We start from the raw sequence: 19,965 nt of genomic DNA, 5'->3' as shown, positions 1-19,965 counted from the left end.
CCCCAGTTTACATAGTAATATTCTCAGCTATACCTTAACCAATCATTTTACTGAAATTTAACTAACCAATGTTAACATATTGTAACATAATTCTCTAACCAATTATATCCCACTACCCTGATTAACTTACACCTAGCAAAATTAATTCTACAGCAGACAGAAACAATTAGAGAACCAGACAGATTAACAATAGAAAAGTGGGGGCCATAAAGATAAGACAATACAGAAATGAGGGTTCCACAACCACTGATAAGTGATTTCTTGCCAGACAGGATGCTATCAAACTAAGTTTTCTTTAACCATCTTAAGATCTGTTTCTTTATCTGGGGATGATGGGCACCATCAGGACAGGATCGTCTTCCTAACAGCCCAATACCATCTTATTTCAATGTGACTGGTTTGGGATGTGAGGATGTGACAGTACACTTCCCAGCTTATGGCTGCCCCTGCTGCTTAGCCAAAGGCCTTAGCCTAAGAACAGGGTCTCAGGTTATCCTAGCGGGAGAAGGCCCATACACAGGCAGACTTGTGATTTTGATTCTTTGTTTTATACCTCTATAACTAGCCAAGTGATAAGAATACACCTAAATTCTTAAAGTATAGACCTTTACAGGCGGGCCTGAATATCTAGAGTCTACCGTCTACTACTCTGTATCTTGCTAGAAGCTTGTTATACTATACCTCAGCTAAGATCATGTTTTTGTTTGACTGTATTTCCACGTATATAGAGAGCAGACTGGAAACACAAGTTTCTTTAAATCAATCGGTGTTCAGTCCTAAATTGGATGCTTTTGAACACAAATGTAAAGGGCTTTAGGGCATACTCCTTTTTTACACTATGTCACGTCACACAGCTGGGACACCTTTTTTGTGAAAGTCTCCTTAAAGGTTTAAAATCTAGACATTATTTCTCCTTTAGGCAGTAGCATGGCTGCAAGGTATCAATCTTTGTATAGCCCAGAAAGACAGCTTGCTCATTTTGATATCTCTAGTAAACTATGGCCTTGTCTCCATGGCAGCAAAGTGTTCTAGAGGGGGTATTATTTACAGAGGACTCTAATGCAAACTAAATACCTTTTAGAACATGCCAGCAGTGTCTACATTGGGCAGTTAGTGCTCTCTAACTACCTCCTTTAAGGCTTTCTACACTGCATGGCAATCTGAGAACAAACTAGAAACTGTATATAAAAACTAATTTAACAGTCTCAATAAGGTATGCTAGAATAATATGTTTTGTAACTTTCAAAGGTTTGTTATAAAATTTCTGCTAAAGACTGTTGTTGCCTATAGTCCATCAAAATACTGCTATTAAAAATTTGCTGCTTTTTTGCAGTGTGGCTGTGTCCATGTTGCCTTAAGCAGGCCAATACATGTCTGAATTAGGTAAAGTTCATTAGTTCCTCATAGTCACACTTCAGTTGTCTGTTTATTCAGCATATTCCCTCAATTCTGAATGTACACAGCTAAAATTAATTTAACCCCTTGTAACCTTTTATTTACCTCCCATGATTAGCTGAGTTTGCATGGATGGCCTTACACTCAACTGACCGGCACTCTGTCTGTACATAACATGATTACTTCTGAACACAGCATCCTATCAGTTCCAAAATTTCAGGAAATGGTCTAGACAGCCTGTAGCATGTTCCCCTGTGCATCCTCCCCATAGAGCATGAACTTGTTGATAGCCTGAGTGACAAAAGTAATTGCTCTACCTGCTGGATACTTAGGGAATGCTTGTACTGCAAAAAAAAAAAAAAAAACCACAGCAATGAGTTTCAGAGCCCACGTTAGCTAATGCAGGCCCATGCCACACTGAAAATAGTGTAGAGTTTAGCATTCTGAGACCTGGTGACAGTGGGTGCGTCTCAGAGCCCAGGCCCCAACCTGAACCAGAATGGCTACACTTTTACTTTTAGCCCTGTAGTGCAAGCCTGAGTCAGCTGACCTGGCCTCTGAGGCTCATTGGCAGGGGCCTTCCCCCCCCGCCCCCGTCAACATCGAGGTACCCTTAGCCAGCAAAAGAAGAGAGAGAAGGCTTCATTTTTACCTCCCTAACATTGTGCGTGTGCCAGTGGGGGGGACAGAGGGCTTGGGGGGAGTGGAAAAACAAGTTCAAGCCTGGTGTGCAGGGAGAGGGGGGGATGTACTCAGATGCTGGTATGGGAGGTATACAGAACCCTTGCTAGAGGGATTTCAGTGAGTCCCTGAAGTGGAGGGGGATTGGAGGGTGGAATGCAAGTAGCCCTATTGTATGCAGTATTCACCCACGAAAGCTTATGCGCCAATACGTCTGTTAGTCTATAAGGTGCCACAGGACTCCGCTGCTTTTACAGATCCAGACTAACACGGCCACCCCTCCGAGGCATGTATTAGTTTCTCCTTTCATTCTCTTGCATTGTCATTACCATTGCTAAAGGCAAGCTCCCATCCAGATTAGGTTTTCACTTTGGTATGGGGCTCTGTGCTTTCCTAAATTGAAGCTCCAACCCCTGGAGGCTGGAATGGAATAGTATTTCCTCCCTGTTCATTGAGTCAAGCAGCAGGAATTTGGCAACAGCTGCAGAGCTGCCCACACAAAAAAATAGTGATCTGCTTCCTCTTGTTTGCAGAAATTGGTTCACAGAAAATCTCAAGGCCTTAAACCTGACTGTTTACATGAATTGTTTAACACTTGCTGGTTCAGTTAAACTGATACAGACCTTTGTAGGAGCAGGCCTTATGAAAGGAGACACTCCAAGCTGATTGCAGTCTACAGCCCCATAAGCAGACTACTCCCCTGCCCCCATACTCTATACAGGACAGAAGGTTTTTACCTATAGAATACAGCATTTAAGAGCACTTGCTACATGGATAGAGGGAAAAGTACTGGTTTAGACTCCAAAGAAGAAAAGTAGCTTGTATATATAAGATCATTTACAAAATCAGACTGAGAAGGACTATAATAGCCTTCCCAACTAGCAGTCTAGCCCTTCTGGTCTTGGACTAATCACTGTCTAATGCCCAAGCATTCCTGACCTTTATTTTTCACCTCCATACCACTCCTCTAGTGGTATAAAGCAGTGGTTGAGTTACGAGTGCAAGGGGAGAATACTGACACTACCTCCACTATCTAGGTTTTGCTGAAGTCTAACCAAGCACTAACTAACAGGTTGTAGCCACACAAGTTTATGGTGCAGTCACTAGGAAATAGAATGTTAATTAGTAATGGTGCTAGGCTTCAAACTGCTTCTTACAGGCACATATGGATAGAGGGAAAGGTACTGGTTTAGCCTCCAAATGCTGAAATACTTCCCTCTGCTGTTTCCTTTACATACTTGAAGCAAGGTGCATGTACCCCAATGTATGACAGGACATCTGAGATCATACTCAACTCCTCGATGGCTTATGCTATTTTATGAAAGCCTGCAGTAACAGCATACATTACAACTTGTTAGTTAAAAGGTGAACTGTAAATTATTAACAGTATATTAATTGAAGCAAACTTGTTCTCTTCCCCTCATATTTGTAACAGGTGTAATACAGTCCTGCTAGTATTGTAATTCAAAGCTTCATTTCTATTCAATTGGGTGGTGATAAGTGCCTACAGAAGATGTGATCAAGTGGGTTTAAATTTCTGGGAAAGCTCTTCCAAAGCTTCTATTAGCTTCTCTTCCTCCTCTGGTGAAGAATATGTTCTGGCCAGGAGCAAGTGAGTAGAAACAGGTTGCCGGTCTGGGGAGGAGAGAGAGAAAAGAAAAGAAAGCAGTAAATATTTCATCTCTCCCAGCACAAAGTGAGTCTCTCTCTCTCTCTTAAACCAGAAACACCAATGCATTTTACCTGCACACAGAATGATCTTGAGGCCAAAACATTTCCGCAACATTTAAATTCTGTACTTTAAAAAAATATTACTTCATTTACCAAAACAGAATGCACTTCCACTAATTTAATTTTGAATTAGGTACCCAAAAGATCTGTTCTTGTGAGACTGATTTTATAGATAAGGACTTGCTTTTTGTAGCCAGACATTAGAAAAAGGCAGGCCCTGTTTACAGAGGAATTAGCCCTGATTTTAGTCATTAGTGTAACTGTATCAGTGCAGTGATTTGCCTTGGTGGAGTTTAGCACAGTTTCAAGCAGCAAAACAAACTCTGGCTTTCCTTGTTTTCAGGATGGGGATTTGCACTTGTGTAGCTATTCCACAGGGTAGAATTGGGTTATTTTATCCTTAAAATACAGAGCTTAGCATTAGCACTATGGAATTAGCTTGCTAAGCACTCAGCCTTTTGTCAAGAGAATAAACTGGTTCTCAAATCAAAATGCTTGGCCAAACTTGCCCAATAAGACATTCTTTGCCTGGTTGCATGAACCTGAGCCTCCTGGTTCAGTCTACCACACAGCTACACCAGTAGAGCACCATGACACAAGGGATAGTACTAACTTTCCATTCCAGATTAACTGTAATTACATACCACCCACAAAGAATCTCTAGGTCTTTGCCTTAACGCAAGGACTGTGATCACAGATCTTCGTAATGACTTTCTGTTTTTTTAAAAAGCAACCTCCGATCACTACGGTGCATTGGAGGAGTATTTCTCCTTCAGCAGTATTGCTAGAATGTTTAGTGAAGTCCAACTTCTGAAGTGGCCAGTTGAGCAGTAGAAAGCTAATTTATCTTCACCATAGCTAGAGCAGCCGTGCTGTAAGCAGGAAGCTGTGAAGAGCTACAGGCTTGTGTACTAGTCTGGTTTGTCATCCATTCTTGCACAAGAATTCAGTTTCAAACACTGTTCTGAGCTCTAGTGGAAGATTTCCATGAAAGCACAGGGGCCTGCCTCATATCCTAAGAGGATAATTTCCAGAAAGGTTAAAATTGTCAGTTGCTTGTGAAGTTAGCATAACAACTCATTGTACATACAGCATTACATCTGTCCACGCTAGGCTGTGTACAGGAAACCAAACATTAAGAGGTGCGCTCACTCTTCCTTATGGGGCAGCAATCAATACTACTGGGGGAAGAAAAATATTTGAGAGAATTAGCCTACAGGGATACCTGGGAACTGTAGTACTCAGGCCAAAGCTATGGAGGAAACAGCTTCCTGCCTGCGCACTGTCCTGTGAAGTCTCATGAGCAGAGGGGAAGGAATTATTTGAGCTTAGGCCAGCCTACTACCAACCCCCTTCCCTTCCTCAGCAAAGAAGCTGACTGGGGTTTGTACTGAGTATCGATACTGAACAGAATAAGGAAGGTGAAAGATAAGCAGGAGGGGAATGGAAACAGAACTGCTGCATATTAATCCAGTTTGGGGGTATTTCATTTTATTGTGAGTTGGCAAATAGCTCTCAGGGAACTAAAACAGTAAGCGATGACAACGCACTATACAGAGTCAAGAGGGGAACCAAGGTGCTGTGCCTGACCCTAAGGGATGATGGCACAGAGAGCATTTAAAAAACACGTGATTTTCCCAGAGTTGCCAAAAAGAACTGAGCAGGGTTCCCCAACTGACAAAACAGGGAACAGAGTGTTATTGGGGGCAGACCCAAGAACCTTCGCTCCCCTCTCCAAAGCTGCGGCCTTGCCAAGTGCAAAGCTCATGGGAACACACAGCTCTGGTCAACCTTGAGGATTACAGTCCCACTGCCTGTTTGCTAAGTCTGTGGGGCAAGCTGGGCAAGGATGAGCTAATGACCCAGAGGAGATGACGACGACGTAGCAGGAAGCGTGGTTGGAGCAGACAGAATAGAAATAAGAGGGAGGAAGAGAGATTAAGGACGAAGAAGAGGCAAACCCCCTGCTCTACAATGAGGCAGAACACTTGTGTGTGTTCCATTTTGTGCATGAACCACAGACAAATGAGTCCATCTGAAAATAAATTCCAGTCAGGTTTATGGGCAGCTGATTCAAGCCTATAGTTTACTGCTCTTGAGGGGTGGGGGACAGTAAAAATCTCTTCATCAACTTTTAAATTAAAAACTTGACTAAGGGTCAGTCTGGTACCTGTGGAGAGGAGGGGTCCAAACTTCCCAGATGCCCCAGACTGAGTGCACAGGCTGAAAGCAGGCCTTTGTCACACCCAGGCCTTTGTCACACCCAGGAATGTCACACCCTTTTCTATGGAAAGGGGCCCCAACTCTGGCCTTTCTCCCACATTCTAGATCTGCACTACCCTTAGAGCAGAGGCATTACAAAACCGCTCCTGCTTGAGCACTTACTGTGTGAGTGGCCGAATGGGAATGTTCAAAGCCCTTTCCCACCATCCTCTGCATTAATCCCCCCTGTTCACCAACCCAGCTGCACTTCGATTTCATCTCAGAGTCTGCATTGTTCACACTAACAATCCTGACTCCACCACAGAGCTTCAGAAAGAACAACTGTGCACTGTCACCTGGGCACTGTTAATGTGAACAGGAGAAAGAGGGGAGACAAGTGCCATCAAAATGAATGCAACTCCTCAGTACTCTGTACAGAAGGCAACAGTCCATGGACATCGCTGCGGGCTCACTTTGTTTTGCCACGTCTCTGTCTAATCATGTGCAGAGCCAACTTCAACCCAGATGTTTTATCCAATCAGTGCCAGCCTGGTCGAAAGGGCAGGACCAGCAAAATACTATCAGTTTGAACAGTTCCATTAGTTATGCAACACTGTGCTTGGCCTTTGGAGTCACACATTATAAACAATTTCAGGAACTATTTTAACCCTCAATGTAAGACCACTCTGGCCCTTCGGCAAAGTCAGTAATTGAACAATCAGTGCAGTAATAGCACTCTTTCTTCAGGTTCAGTGTATGAAACTGCCACCTTACCTTGGAAGAACAGGCCGCTTGTTTGCTTAGCTGCTGTAGGTGAGACTGCCAGCCACACCACTGTATCGGCTCCCTGAGCCTCTGTGCGCAGTTTGTTCTTCATTTTTTCATAGAATTCTGGCATCGCTGATCTCACCGCTACAGTGAAGAATAATGTAAGGGTGGTGAGTCAATCAAGGCTTTTTGCTAAGGAGTTTTTTAAAGGTTAAAATGGTAATACTAGTGTGAAAAGCAATGACCTTTTAAAATCAGGGAAAGGAGACACTATTGTCCCTCGGATGGCAGAGTTACTGTGATGTTAGGTTGCCAAAAGATGAACCAGACATTTCTCATTGTTTGGACTAAAGTGTACGGAGACAGTCAAAAGGCTGAGAGAATAAGAATCAAAAAGAGAGAGAAATGTTCCCCAGTTCTGTTATTTGGTCCTGTTCAAAGTTGACTGGATGCAGAACATGAGAAAACAAATGATGGAAATATCTGGGGATTTAGCTCTTATTTTCATTGATTTTATGACGATGACTATGCTAGAAATAATGAGACTGACTTTAACCAGTATAGTCCTGAGTTATTTTATAAGCACATGGCAAAAAAGCAGACGTGGAAAATAGTATTCCCTAAGCTACACACACTGCATTTAAACTGCTTAAGCGTGAAGTAAAATGCTGGGCAAGGAAAGATGAAGCCTATATTTTCAATCAGCAGAAAACTGCAGGAGGGTGTGGAGAGTCACATGATCAGAGGGCGTTGGGGAGCTCCCTATGTGGCAGGACCAGCCCCTAGATGTGTAAAGGGATATTCTGAAGCCTATTAAGAAATTACATTCTACAGAGTGTAAAGATAAGGGAAGGTGACTAGACAGTGTCCTTTGATCGAGGGTGGAAATCCTTCACCATGTATCCATCCCCTTAACAAGGCAGAATAAGCTGAAATCCAAGGGGGGTTGAACTATAGGGGTGGTGTGGGTGAGCAATACAAGATACTGAAGTGCACAGTTGGAACTGGTAGTTTCCAAGCTCAAAGCAGAAAGGGAGAGTGACATCACTGAGGGCCCAGATTCTGAAGTAAGAGTGGGCCCGGGGGGGGAGGGGGGTGGGAGTGGGGAGGAAAAATTCCGGGAGCGGGTCAGACTAGAGTCGAGACCTGCATCCCCAGCTCCATCTGATCTCAGACTCCCCGTAAAACAGGACAGCAGAGGGTTCTAAAACGGCCACTTTCCAGAAATTTAAACTGAACAGATCGGTGGACCTGTGAGACAAATTTACAGTAATGTCATATTACAATTCAATTTTAGACTAAGACTGGAAGGGGTAAGTGCCTTTAGCAGACTGTACCTGGTGTATCTGCCCAACCAGGATGCATGGCAGAGAAATGGATGTTTTTGTGCACCTTAGCCCATTGTTCTGTCAAGACTACTTGCTGTCTCTAGGATACAACAAAAAATGCCATACTGGAAAAGAGCTATGATCCATTTAGTCTGTTATCCTGTCTCACAGTAGCCAATCCCAAGTACTTCCAATTCACCCATAATGCACTGTAATTATCAGGTGGCAGGCAATATAGAAAATACCTGTACCACTCATACATTGGGGAAACAGCAATCCATTAGATAATGTTAGAGAGACAAGGTAGGTGAGGCCATACCTTTTATCAGACCAAGTTTTGTTGGTGAAAGAGACAAGCTTTCGAGCTACATAGAGCTCTACTTCAAGATAACGTTGTCAGAAACCACTGCAGAGTGGTAAAGGCAACCTACATACGCAGCAATAGGTATTAACCCTTAGGTTTGTTTTTTTAGTAAACCTTTTTGCTAACGTAAGTTCAGGAAGCTTTCATTCACCATCTCCATTTTCTGCAGGCTAGATATTGAGGTAGAAATGGAATGAGGGAAAAAAAAAACCACTAATCCAGGCTAATTTTCTACTTAACCCCCTCTATAAAATGTTTTGGGTTGGGTCAAACTAAAACACTCCTATTGCTCTCACAAAGTGTAATCATCACCCCCTCCGCAAGCGTCTCTGTAATCTTTACTGTAATATGCAACATTCATTCCAGTTCCAGCAGGAGATGAACTGTATTGATAAGAAAGGTTGCATGCTGCGCTATATCTAGTTTAGACCACAGTGAAAAGAGCAATCCCATGTCAAATAGCCATCCAATTTGCAGTCTACTTTAAAGGAAGCTGTAGCCCACTGTCCGTCTGATCCAAGTTATAGAGTTTACTTTCAAATCCACATACCATACCTTGTTTTGGGCATAGACCATAGTACCATCAAATGTTACGTTTTCCGACTGCAAATCAGATACATCTAGTTTCTGAACCAACATCCCTCCTGAAGAGACAATTATCTGTAATAAATTAAGTGAATGTAAAAAGCCAATCCCCCACGTTCACTGAGATTGTCTTAAGGCCCACTAATGAAGTTACACTGCATGCAAGATTTTTCTGTTCTACTCTCTTTACGCTCTGCCTGTAGAAGAGGACCATCACACCTGTACCACAAAGCGTACCTGGAGAGCTGAAAAAGGTCAAAAATGGGAGTAGATCCTCTTTCAAAATGCTCTTGGCCCCACTAGAGACCTGCTCATGTTTTTATCTTATCACAATCGCTAATAAAGGGACAGAACAGGGGTTTTTAATTCAGTGATCCAGGACCAGCACTGGGAAAAGCCAATCAATTTTTTCTTATTTAGATACAGGCACATTAAAAGGCCTGACGTGCATTTCTACTCCTGGCAGCTTACAAGACAGCAAACCTGAAAATACAGGTGGCAGCTCATTTATTAGAACATTTTTCAATTATTTCGTATAAATATTGAATGCTTCATAATAAAATGTCCCCTTTTGCACCGAAGTGTAGAAGGTAACTTTAACCCTACACTCCTGTTATAGATGTTTTACTGTGCTGCAGGAGATAATATGGTGTAGAGAAATAGCAATCTCTGAATAAGGTATTTTATCTACTTCACCGGCCACTGTAGCTCCTGTACCATTTAGAAAGATGTTGCAAAACAGCAGGATAGAACTCAGATTTTGAGTGGACAACGACTATTTATTAGAGTCTAAAAATGTGCTAGGCACATGACAGAGGGGTAACGAGTACCAGGGCGGCAAACATCATGTACACAATCAAAGAGGAAAGAGACATTGCCACAAAACACAAAAGGAGTGTAGTAAAAACAACAGTTTAAAAAAAGAGCATTATAAACTCACAACTCTGGGATCATCTTCTTTTTCCAGCAAAGGCAGTAGAGCAGTTGTAAGAATGTATGCACCTAAAAGAAAGGAAAACAAGAACATTTCACCAAAAACAAGTTGCTCTAAATACGGACTAATATGTAAAAACCCTCCATTTCTCAGCCATTTGGTATAAAGAATCAAGAGTCTTAATAGGTCTCTGACTTTACAAATTATGAATAAAATGTATGTCTTGTTCATCATTACATAGACATATTCAGAGTACAAAGATTTTTTAAAAGTCTTTTCTATACAATATTAAACTGCTAGCTACATTCTAGTCATAATTCTAAAGACAATACAGTTTACTAGGGAAAAAACATGCTAGAGACAACTCACAACTGTGGCAGACAGACATTTCTACTTTCTCCCCCTAAAATAACTTAAATACCCCCAAATTCCAATTACTGCAATTGAGTGTTGTGCAGAAAACTGCCTGCTCGTTTACAATGAGGGGTAAGTGCAGGGGAGGGGGGGAGAGGGTGTATGTGTCACTGCCTGTTGAGGTTGCCTGACACTTCATTATAAAATCCCGTTTTCAGTTGCTGATAAATTGGCCAAATTTTAACTGTTTGAAATTTACAATGCTAAGTGCCTGCCTCAGGCTTTTTATTTTTGTACCCCCCCCCTCCCCCCGAAGACAATTCAGCTGTTTCCATGATCAAAAAGGTAGAGAAAAACATGTTTTGCCAAGTTTAAATTCTGGAGCTTTTTTATTTGAGAGGCACTAGTGCCCTAATGCTCCAAAGCAGGAACTTCAAATTGAGCAGTGCGTGGCCTGTGAGTTGAGGATGTGCCTTTTGCCATCTCTGTGAAAATCTGGCCAAATCTGGAGAAGTTACACGCTTTCATGGGCCGGGACCAGGAGAGAGAAAGGGTTAGGAATCACAGCTTGCAAATACTCAGACAAGACTTGCTAGACCACAGCTAAAAATCTCCAATATTCCATCCTCAATGGGCAGCATGCTCCAGCCCGTGTCTGAGCAGGTCTTTCCCTGCAGCTGCAGCTCTGAGCTGCTGCAGGCCATGTCAGAACCAGGGACCTAAACTGAGAGTAGGAAGCCTTTCTCTCCTGTGCTCTCAACGCTCCATACAGCTGATGCCCCGGCAGTGAAAAGGAAGCTGATTCCAATACAGAGAGAGGATAAGTGATGGACTAGGGAAGGAGGAAAGGCAAGAGAATTAGATTGGGACCAGGAACCTAGGCCAGAGGAAACTAGGACTGGGAGTTTTGGCAAAGGAGGGGGAAGACAGATTAGCTGGGCAAGAGGAATGGATGAAAATCATGGAGACTGGGACCAGGAGCAGCCCTAGCCATTTTGCTGCATAGGGCAATAACGTTTTTGGTACGCCCTGCCAAGCAGGCAAGCCAAAAAAAGTGGCTGGCCAATCAAAGTGGAGCAAAGACAGAGTGGAGCAAAAATATAAAAACAGAAAACACCCCAGCATCGTACCAGTTCAGTGGCCTCGAAGTTGGTACCTAGGGTGATTGCCCTGCTCACCTAGCCCTAGAACCACCCCTGACTGGGACTGTAGAGAAGAGGAGTCTGGGATAAGGAGCAAAGGGCAGGGAAGAGGCAGGAGTGGGACAGGGACCAGTTGTGTTTTTTCACACCCAAGCGAGAAAGTTTCAGCGCTGTAAAGTGCCAGTGTAGACAAGGGCTAACCCTTGTTCTCTAGTTCTATGAAAATAAACAATTTTCATATGAATTAGTGAGGCCACATTTTTCACTATGTTATACAGACAAACATGTTTCTTTGCAACTCAGAATGATCTCAACACTTTTGTGGCTGAAAGGTTGCAATACAGCACATTGATCAACATGTTACAGAATTTTAAAGTATTACATTCCACTTGAGCAATCTGCTCAGTACCCTTGTTCGTCCATAACAGATCTAACTTTTCCTATACTCATTTGGACTCCCATGAATAATTAGAACACACAAAATAAAATCAAACAAAGTGAATGCACTTGAATGAGTTAGCACAATCTGTCTTGAGCAAAAAGTACAAGCAGAAGCTGTGCTCAGTAAGGAAGAATGTCAGTAACAAAGGAGAATGTAACAGTCTCTCACTGCTAGGGACCGGAAGACTGAAAAACAACAGCAAAGTAAGATCTCTTGATTGTCATTGGTTGTTCCCAATGAGTTAAACAGAGCTCTAATAACCCACAATCCTGGTTTAAAAACTTTCATTTTGATAGGGACTCTTCAAATCCAAAGGAAGATCATATTTGTGTTAACTGACTTCATTCCCAAAATCCTGAGGTGCAGCCCACCTGCCAACACTTAATTTAGTTGTCTCCAGGATTAATTTGCATTTTTAAAGATGGCAGGTTTTTGTTTACAAGTTCTGAAGAGGTGTGAAGATGAAGAGGAACATTGTTCATCATTCAAGGCCTTCGGTCCAGCAAGTGTTTTTAGCCTTGTGAGAGAAACAAATCCTGAAGGCTAAGGAGACTGATTGTGACAAAGGGCTGGCTCATCACGTAAGTTTTAATAATCAACCACTCAAACCCTAATTTATCTTCCTCCAGTTTAAGAGGAGAATTTAATATGAGAATTAAGCAAACAAAGCACAAAAAAAGTAGAGATCATAGTCTGCAAAAACAGAAATTCAGAGTTGTTGTTCCATGTAGCTGCTTATGCATTTGCTTTGAGGTAAGATGTGAAAATAAAGATTTTGCTCTAGGTGTCATTAGGCAGACGCTTCTACATAGCACACTGATGGGAATGGTCAGGCCTCAAAAGACCCAGATCTTCAGCCATTGCTATGTAATTCCCTGACTGGTGTCCCAAGCCTAATTATCTTGATACCAATTACTCCGCACTTTGACATAGAAGTATGGTGTATAATAATCACTCCAGCTGGCACAGACTGCTTTGTTAAGAGAAATAACTCACCCCCAAATAATTAAAACAAGGAATAAAGATAATTTGGTGCATATTCTAGTTGAAGTCTCCACTATTTTAAACCCACATACTTTCAACTAAAAAATTCTTATACAGTTTGACAGTTATGTAAAAACACAAAAGGCCAACCTAGTCTACAAAATTCAGCTAACATCACATAGGGTTTTGTTACACAATTGCAAACTATAGAGCAAATATTTTACAACTGTGGACAGGCTACAGCCTAAATTGACAGCAATATAGATGTAGAATTTCCATTGAGTGATGGGGGGTGGGTGGAGGGAGTGAATAAATGGGAAGTCATGCTGCCTTGCAAAATAGTATTATGAATCACAAACAGTAGTGAAAAGAAATGAGGGAAAAACATCCCCTCCCTAAATATTTTGTACATTACTTTCTTCACAGAGAAATAACTGCTAGAATTTTAGTTTGGTGGAAGAGAATTTAGAAAGATTGATCAAGATTTCCACCATTAAGGAAAAGCAAGGCAAAATTTCTGAAACTTAACTTTGAGTTGATTGTGCACTTTCATAATTAATAAATAGTAACTCCACATCTATTATGTTTTCATCTTTTTTTAAAATAAGCCAATACCCAAATATACAAATAACCCACAACAGACTTCTGCATACAGGCACAGGGGAAAGATACACAAAACCACACTGAACTTGGTAAATACATAAAGTAAAGTATAAACAATACTAAGATCTATAGGAATGAACCATATCCATTAAGAGAAATGAGTAAAAATATTGAACAATCCAAAAATGATTATTAAGAAAAAAGGACAAAACATAGGTTAAGTGAAATGTAGATGGTAGTGAACAGAAAGTGCAATGTGAAATTACTACCACTGAAAGGCATTAGATATGCAGTATCTTAGGATATGTCTACACTACGAATATAGGTCGAATTTATAGAAGTCGATTTTTTAGAAGGCGATTTGGCGTGTCCCCACACTAATGCACTAAGCGCATTTAGTCGGCAGAGTGCGTCCACAGTACCGAGGCTAGCGTAGACTTTCGGAGCGCTGCACTGTGGGTAGCTATCCCACAGTTCCCGTAGTCTCCGCCGCCCATTGGAATTCTGGGTTAAGCTCCCAATGCCTGTTGGGGGCAAAAACATTGTCACAGGTGATTCTGGGTACATGTCACTTGCCCCCCCCCGTGAAAGCAATAGCAGACAATCATTTCACGCCATTTTTCTGTGCAGGCGCCATACTGCTTTCAGCAGATGGTGCAGTAGGACTGCTAACCGTCGTTGTCATCATCCACCGCTTCCACTGCCACTCTGCTCTCCTGGTGGTCTCGCAGGGCCGCTTCCGCTGCAACTCTGCTCGGCTGCCCTTGTCTCGCTATACCACGGCAAGCGTGCACCCTGCTCAGCTGTTGTGTTCTGGCAGCAGACGGTGCAGAAGGTCTACAAAACTTGTCATCCAACCACCGCTTCCCCTGCGGTACTGCTCTCCTGCAGATGCCATACCACGGCAAGCATAGAGCCCGCTCAGATCACCGCGGCAGTTATGAGCATTGTAAACACCTCACGCATGTATGCGGTATATGCAGAACCAGAAACTGCAAAAGCATGCGAGGAGGAGATGGCAGCGCGGTGATGAGAGTGATGAGGACATGGACACAGACTTCTCTCAAAGCACGGGCCCCAGCAATTTGGCCATCCTGGTGGCAATGGGGCAGGCTCATGCCATGGAACGCCGATTCTGGGCCCGGGAAACAAGCACAGACTGGTGGGACCGCATAGCGTTGCAGGTCTGGGATGATTCCCAGGGGCTGCGAAACTTTCGCATGCGTAAGGACACTTTCATGGAACTTTGTGACTTGCTTTCCCCTGCCCTGAAGCACAAAAATACCAAGATGAGAGCAGCTCTCACAGTTCACAAGCCAGTGGTGATAGCCCTCTGGAAGCTTGCAACGCAAGACAGCTACCGGTCAGTCGGGAATCAATTTGGAGTAGGCAAATCAACTGTGATCCAAGTAGCTAATGCAATCACTGAGCTGCTGCTATCAAGGGTAGTGACTCTGGGAAACATGCAGGTCATAGTGGGTGGCTTTGCTGCGATGGGATTCCCTAACTGTGGTGGGGCCATAGACGGAACGTATATCCCTGTATCTTGGGACCAGGCCACCAAGGCAGCCAGTACCTAAACCGAAAGGGGTACTTTTCAATGGTACTGCAAGCACTGGTGGATCACAAGGGACATTTCACCAACATCGGATGGCTGGGAATGGTACATGATGCTCGCATCTTCAGGAACTCTGGTCTGTTTCAAAAGCTGCAGGAAGAGACTTTATTCCCAGACCAGAAAATAACCGTTGGGGATGTTGAAATGCCTATAGTTATCCTTGGGGACCCAGCCTACCCCTTAATGCCATGGCTCATGAAGCCACACACAGGCAGCCTGGACAGTAGTCAGGAGCTGTTCAACTACAGGCTGAGCAAGTGCAGAATGGTGGTAGAATGTGCATTTGGATGTTTAAAAGCGCGCTGGCGCAGTTTACAGACTCTGTTAAATCTCAGCAAAACCAATATTCCTATTGTTATTACTGCTTGCTGTGCGCTCCACAAGATCTGTGAGAGTAAGGGGGAAAACATTTATGGCAGGTGGGTGGTTGAGGCAAATTGCCTGGCCGCTGGTTACACACAGTCACGCACGAGGGCATTAGAAGAGCACAGGAGGGTGCGGTGCGCATCAGAGAAGCTTTGAAAACCAGTTTCATGGCTGACCAGACTACAGCGTGACAGTTCTGTTTATTTATCCTTGATGAAACACCCCGCTCCCCCTCTTGGTTCACTCTACTTCCCTGTAAGCCAACTGCCCCCCCTTCGTCCTTCGATCACTACTTTCAGAGGCAATAAAGTCACTGTTGTTTCAAATTCATGCATTCTTTATTAATTCATCACACAAATAGGGCCAAAGTAGCCCGGGAGGGGTGGGGGAAAGAGGGAAGCACCGGGTGGGGTGGTGGATGAGGAGAGGAGGGAAGGACAAGGCTACACTGCACTTCAAAACTTATTGAATACCAGCCTTCTGTTGCTTGGGCAGTCCTCTGGGCTGGAGTGGTTGGGTGCCCGGAGGGCCCCCCCGCGTTCTTGGGCATCTGGGTGAGGAGGCTATAGAACTTGGGGAGGAGGGCGGTTGGTTACACAAGGGCTGCAGTGGCAGTCTGTGCCTTTCCTGCACCTCAATCATACGCCGGCGCATATCAGTTTGATCCTCCAGTAGTCTCAGCATTGCATCTTGCCTCCTTTCATCACACTGCTGCCACCTCTCCTGTTGCTCCAGCCATCTGTCCTCGTGTTCATTTTGTGCTTTCCTGGACTCTTCCATTTTCTGCTTCCACACATTTCTGCTGGGCTCTTTCAGTTTCGGTGGACTGCATGAGCTCAGAGAACATTTCATCGCGAGTGCGTTTTTTTCGCCTTCTTATCTGCGCTAGGCTCTGGGACGGAGATGCTAGTTGCAGCGTTGAAACATTTGCAGCTGTGGGAGGAAAAAAAAGGGAGATTAAAACTGAAAAAGACACATTAGCCATTTAAAAAAGGAGGGGCTGATGTTTTCGGCTTAACATGCAGCACAAACCCAACTAAAACTCCCCCCCCCACACACACACACCCAATTCTCTGGGATGATTGCTTCACCCCTCCCCCCACCGCGTGGCTAACAGCGGGGAACATTTCTGTTCAGCCACAGGCAAACAGCCCAGCAGGAACGGCCACCTCTGATGTCCCCTTAAGAAAAGCACCCTATTTCAACCAGGTGACCATGAATGATATCACTCTCCTGAGGATAACACAGAGAGATAAAGAACGGATGTTGCTTGAATGCCAGCAAACACCGGGACCACACGCTGCAATGCTTTCTTATTCAATGATTCCAGACTATGTGCTACTGGCCTGCCGTGGTAAAGTGTCCTACCATGGAGGACGCAATACAGCTGCCCTCCCCAGAAACCTTTTGCAAAGGCTTTGGGAGTACCTCCAGAACAGCTTCATTGAGATGTCCCTGGAGGATTTCCGCTCCATCCCCAGACACGTTAACAGACTTTTCCAGTAGCTGTACTGGCTGCCAATGCATCCCAAGTCTTCAGGGCAAAGTAATCATTAAACATGCTTGCTTTTAAACCGTGTATTATATTTACAAAGGTACACTCACCAGAGGTGCCTTCTCCACCTTCAAGGTCCGGGAGCCCGGGTTGGGAGGGTATTGGATCCAGGGTGATAAACAGTTCCTGGCTGTTGGAGAGAACGGTTTCTCAGCTTTCCTGGTGTGCGCTATCTACCTCGTCCCCAAAATCCTCATCCCTGTTGCGTGAGACTCCCCCCTTGCAGGAGTCCACGTACAGTTGTGGGGTAGTTGTAGGGGCACCCCCTAGAATTGCATGCAGCTCATCATAGAAGCGGCACGTCTGGGGCTCTAACCCTGAGCAGGCATTTGCCTCTTGGGTTTTTTGGTAGGCTTGCCTAAGCTCCTTAAGTTTCACGCGGCACTGCTGCGGGTCCCTGTGGTAGCCTCTGTCCTTCATGGCCTTGGAGTTTTTTTCAAATATTTTGGCATTTTGTCTTTTGGAACGGAGTTCTGATAGCACGGATTCGTCTCCACATATAGCGATCAGATCCAGTACCTCCTGTTTGGTCCATGCTGGAGCTCTTTTGCGATTCGGGGACTCCATGGTCACCTCTGCTGATGAGCTCGCCACACTGACCAAACAGGAAATGAAATTCAAAAGTTCGTGGGGCTTTTCCGGTCTACCTGGCCAGTGCATCCGAGTTGACAGCGCTGTCCAGAGCGGTCACAATGGAGCACTGTGGGTAGCTCCCGGAGGCCAATACCGTCGAATTACATCCACACTAACCCAAATTCGATCCGGCGATGTTGATTTCAGTGCTAATCCCCTCGTCAGGGAGGAGTACAGAAATTGATTTTAAGAGCCCATTAAGTTGACAAAAATGACTTTGTTGTGTGGATGGGTACAGGGTTAAATCGATCTAATGCTGCTAAATTCGACCTAAACTCATAGTGTAGACCAGGGCTTAGAGGAGGTCCTATATAAAGTACAAGAGATCCAGGTGGTTATCCACATTACGTCCCTCACTCTTTTCATTCATTCAGAAAGAGGGCAGTGATTCAGTGACAAAAGAAGATTCTTTTTAAAAAAAAGAGCTAGAGCTCTTAATGCTGTGGGAGTATTTTGGAATGTGTATCCGCATCTAACTCAAGAAACTATAGTTTCAAGGAAGGCAACAAGGAGAAATGAATTGCATTAGAAACGGGTTACATACTTCTGTCCAAAGGGGAGATGTATTTATTTTTTAATCAAAGTGCCACAAGAGAGGCCGGAGTCTATTAAGATCTCTTCAGGCTCTTATTAGGTAGTAAGTGACACAGTGTGAAGACTGTCTAGAGAAAATTAAGCCAGCCACAGCACTGTCCCACAAAATGAGGTTTGTTACAGCAGTAGCTGATCATGCCTTCTGGAGTTAAAGTGGAGTTGTTCAACACATTGACACAGATTTATTTTTAAAAAGAAACACAAGGGTCTGAATATTTCTTTGGGAAAAATCCACTAGTTTTATTTCTGTAAACTGAACTCACACAATAATCAATGGTGCATAATATAGTGCTGTTACATCCTTTTCAATAAGTAGACAGATGAGCACAGCTCATGTTTGGAAACTGTTTAGCAATGGATCACATGAGAACCTAGATAATATAGGTTAAAGTTCAGTGAGTTATACACTGCCATTCCAGAGTAGTTGGTATGTCAGTAAGAACACAATATATTTTAAAATAAATTCTGTGTGTTAAAGTAAACACAAAAAATACCACACGTTTTCTAGTGGTATGTTCCATAATTGCCCCAATTACTCTGAGATCCTCTCATCGATTTATGGAATTTGATATCATGCTCTAATTAGCATCTCCCATTTTGGTAATTCCACACAGTTAAACACACAGCAGTAAAACCGTATGCCTCAATGCTCAGTGTTTTGTGATCACATTGTGAGACCCTCATAATGCTAGAGTTCTAAAATTATGATGATTTCTTATATTGACATTTCTGGTTTCCATCCTAGATTTTGTTGGTTTAAAAATCTCAATTTTAATTTTTAAATCAAATGATTTTTCAATTCACCTGTTGTGAAACAGAAGCTGAAGGCACGCTGATGAAACGACAGCATTGCTGAAATGCTGTTTGTAAATTCTTGCAGAAATTTTCAGTCACTGCAGATTGCACTAGTTCTATAGCAATACATTAGTGGGAAAGCTACTCCCAAGCAGTGTCTTAGCCGGCTATGTTGTATTAGGACACCGATTCTTTCTATATAAGGCTACAAAAATATATCCTGAGCTAGACTACGGATCTAAACAAAATGTGCATCAGCCCAAGTGCCAATGTCCTGAAAGCAGATTTCAAAAATGCCTTCAAGTCAACATTTTAATATGCTACTAGTTAAAACAACCAGATTTTACATACTTAAAACTTGAAGATTGCCAGGATAGAATATGCAAAACTGTACATGAGAATATTCTTTCCTACCTGCTGTACTGCATTTGTATAGAATGACCCAAAAATCTTGGGTTTCAAAATTGATTTATAAAGTAAATTAGGGCTTCTGCAAGAGGAAAAGCGTAAAGCTGCTGCCTCTTTATAATATTAAATTAATTGATGATGCAATCACTGCAGACCAAAATGTCCTGGGAGCATGCCGGAATAGTTTTCTCTTGATGTTCTACTTGGCAATTAGAGTTAAGTTGTTGGTGAAGTTTTTAATTCTCTACCATTCAGACAATGGCAGGCAGCCAACACCACACTCAGTGGAGTTTTCCCCATCTGCCCATGCTTTGCAGCATATCGACAACAGTGTTATTTCAACTGTGGGAAAAGAGTGGGAACAAAAATAATCTTTGCTTATACAGGTTTCAATGGTTCATTCATCTGGTAAATTCATTGTTAAAAAAATGAATGGGCTTGCTCTTGCCACAGCCAAGTATTTTTAAATGGAGTACACAGAAG

At 43.2% G+C, this 19,965-nt stretch overlaps 1 protein-coding gene across 5 annotated transcripts in view; it reads right to left on the bottom strand.

The window, feature by feature from the left end:
- Nucleotides 1-3,374: 3,374 nt before the first annotated feature.
- DHRS12 (dehydrogenase/reductase 12) overlaps nucleotides 3,375-19,965 on the bottom strand; it is a 39,894-nt gene continuing 23,303 nt past the window's right edge. For 2 of the 5 annotated variants that reach the window (XM_007068063.4, XM_037893151.2), the window contains 5 exons: nucleotides 9,995-10,056; nucleotides 9,025-9,129; nucleotides 8,115-8,205; nucleotides 6,784-6,921; nucleotides 3,375-3,711 (listed from right to left, as the gene is read on the bottom strand). In XM_007068063.4, the coding sequence (XP_007068125.2) occupies nucleotides 3,596-3,711; nucleotides 6,784-6,921; nucleotides 8,115-8,205; nucleotides 9,025-9,129; nucleotides 9,995-10,056 (512 nt within the window). In that variant the 3' untranslated portion in view covers nucleotides 3,375-3,595. The other 3 variants (XM_043532638.1, XM_037893160.2, XM_043532651.1) reach the window with 3 other exon arrangements.

The sequence above is a fragment of the Chelonia mydas genome, chromosome 1 (genome assembly GCF_015237465.2).
Source record: "Chelonia mydas isolate rCheMyd1 chromosome 1, rCheMyd1.pri.v2, whole genome shotgun sequence".
In the NCBI taxonomy this organism is placed as follows: domain Eukaryota; kingdom Metazoa; phylum Chordata; order Testudines; family Cheloniidae; genus Chelonia; species Chelonia mydas.
This window is presented reverse-complemented; position numbering and strand designations above follow the sequence as displayed.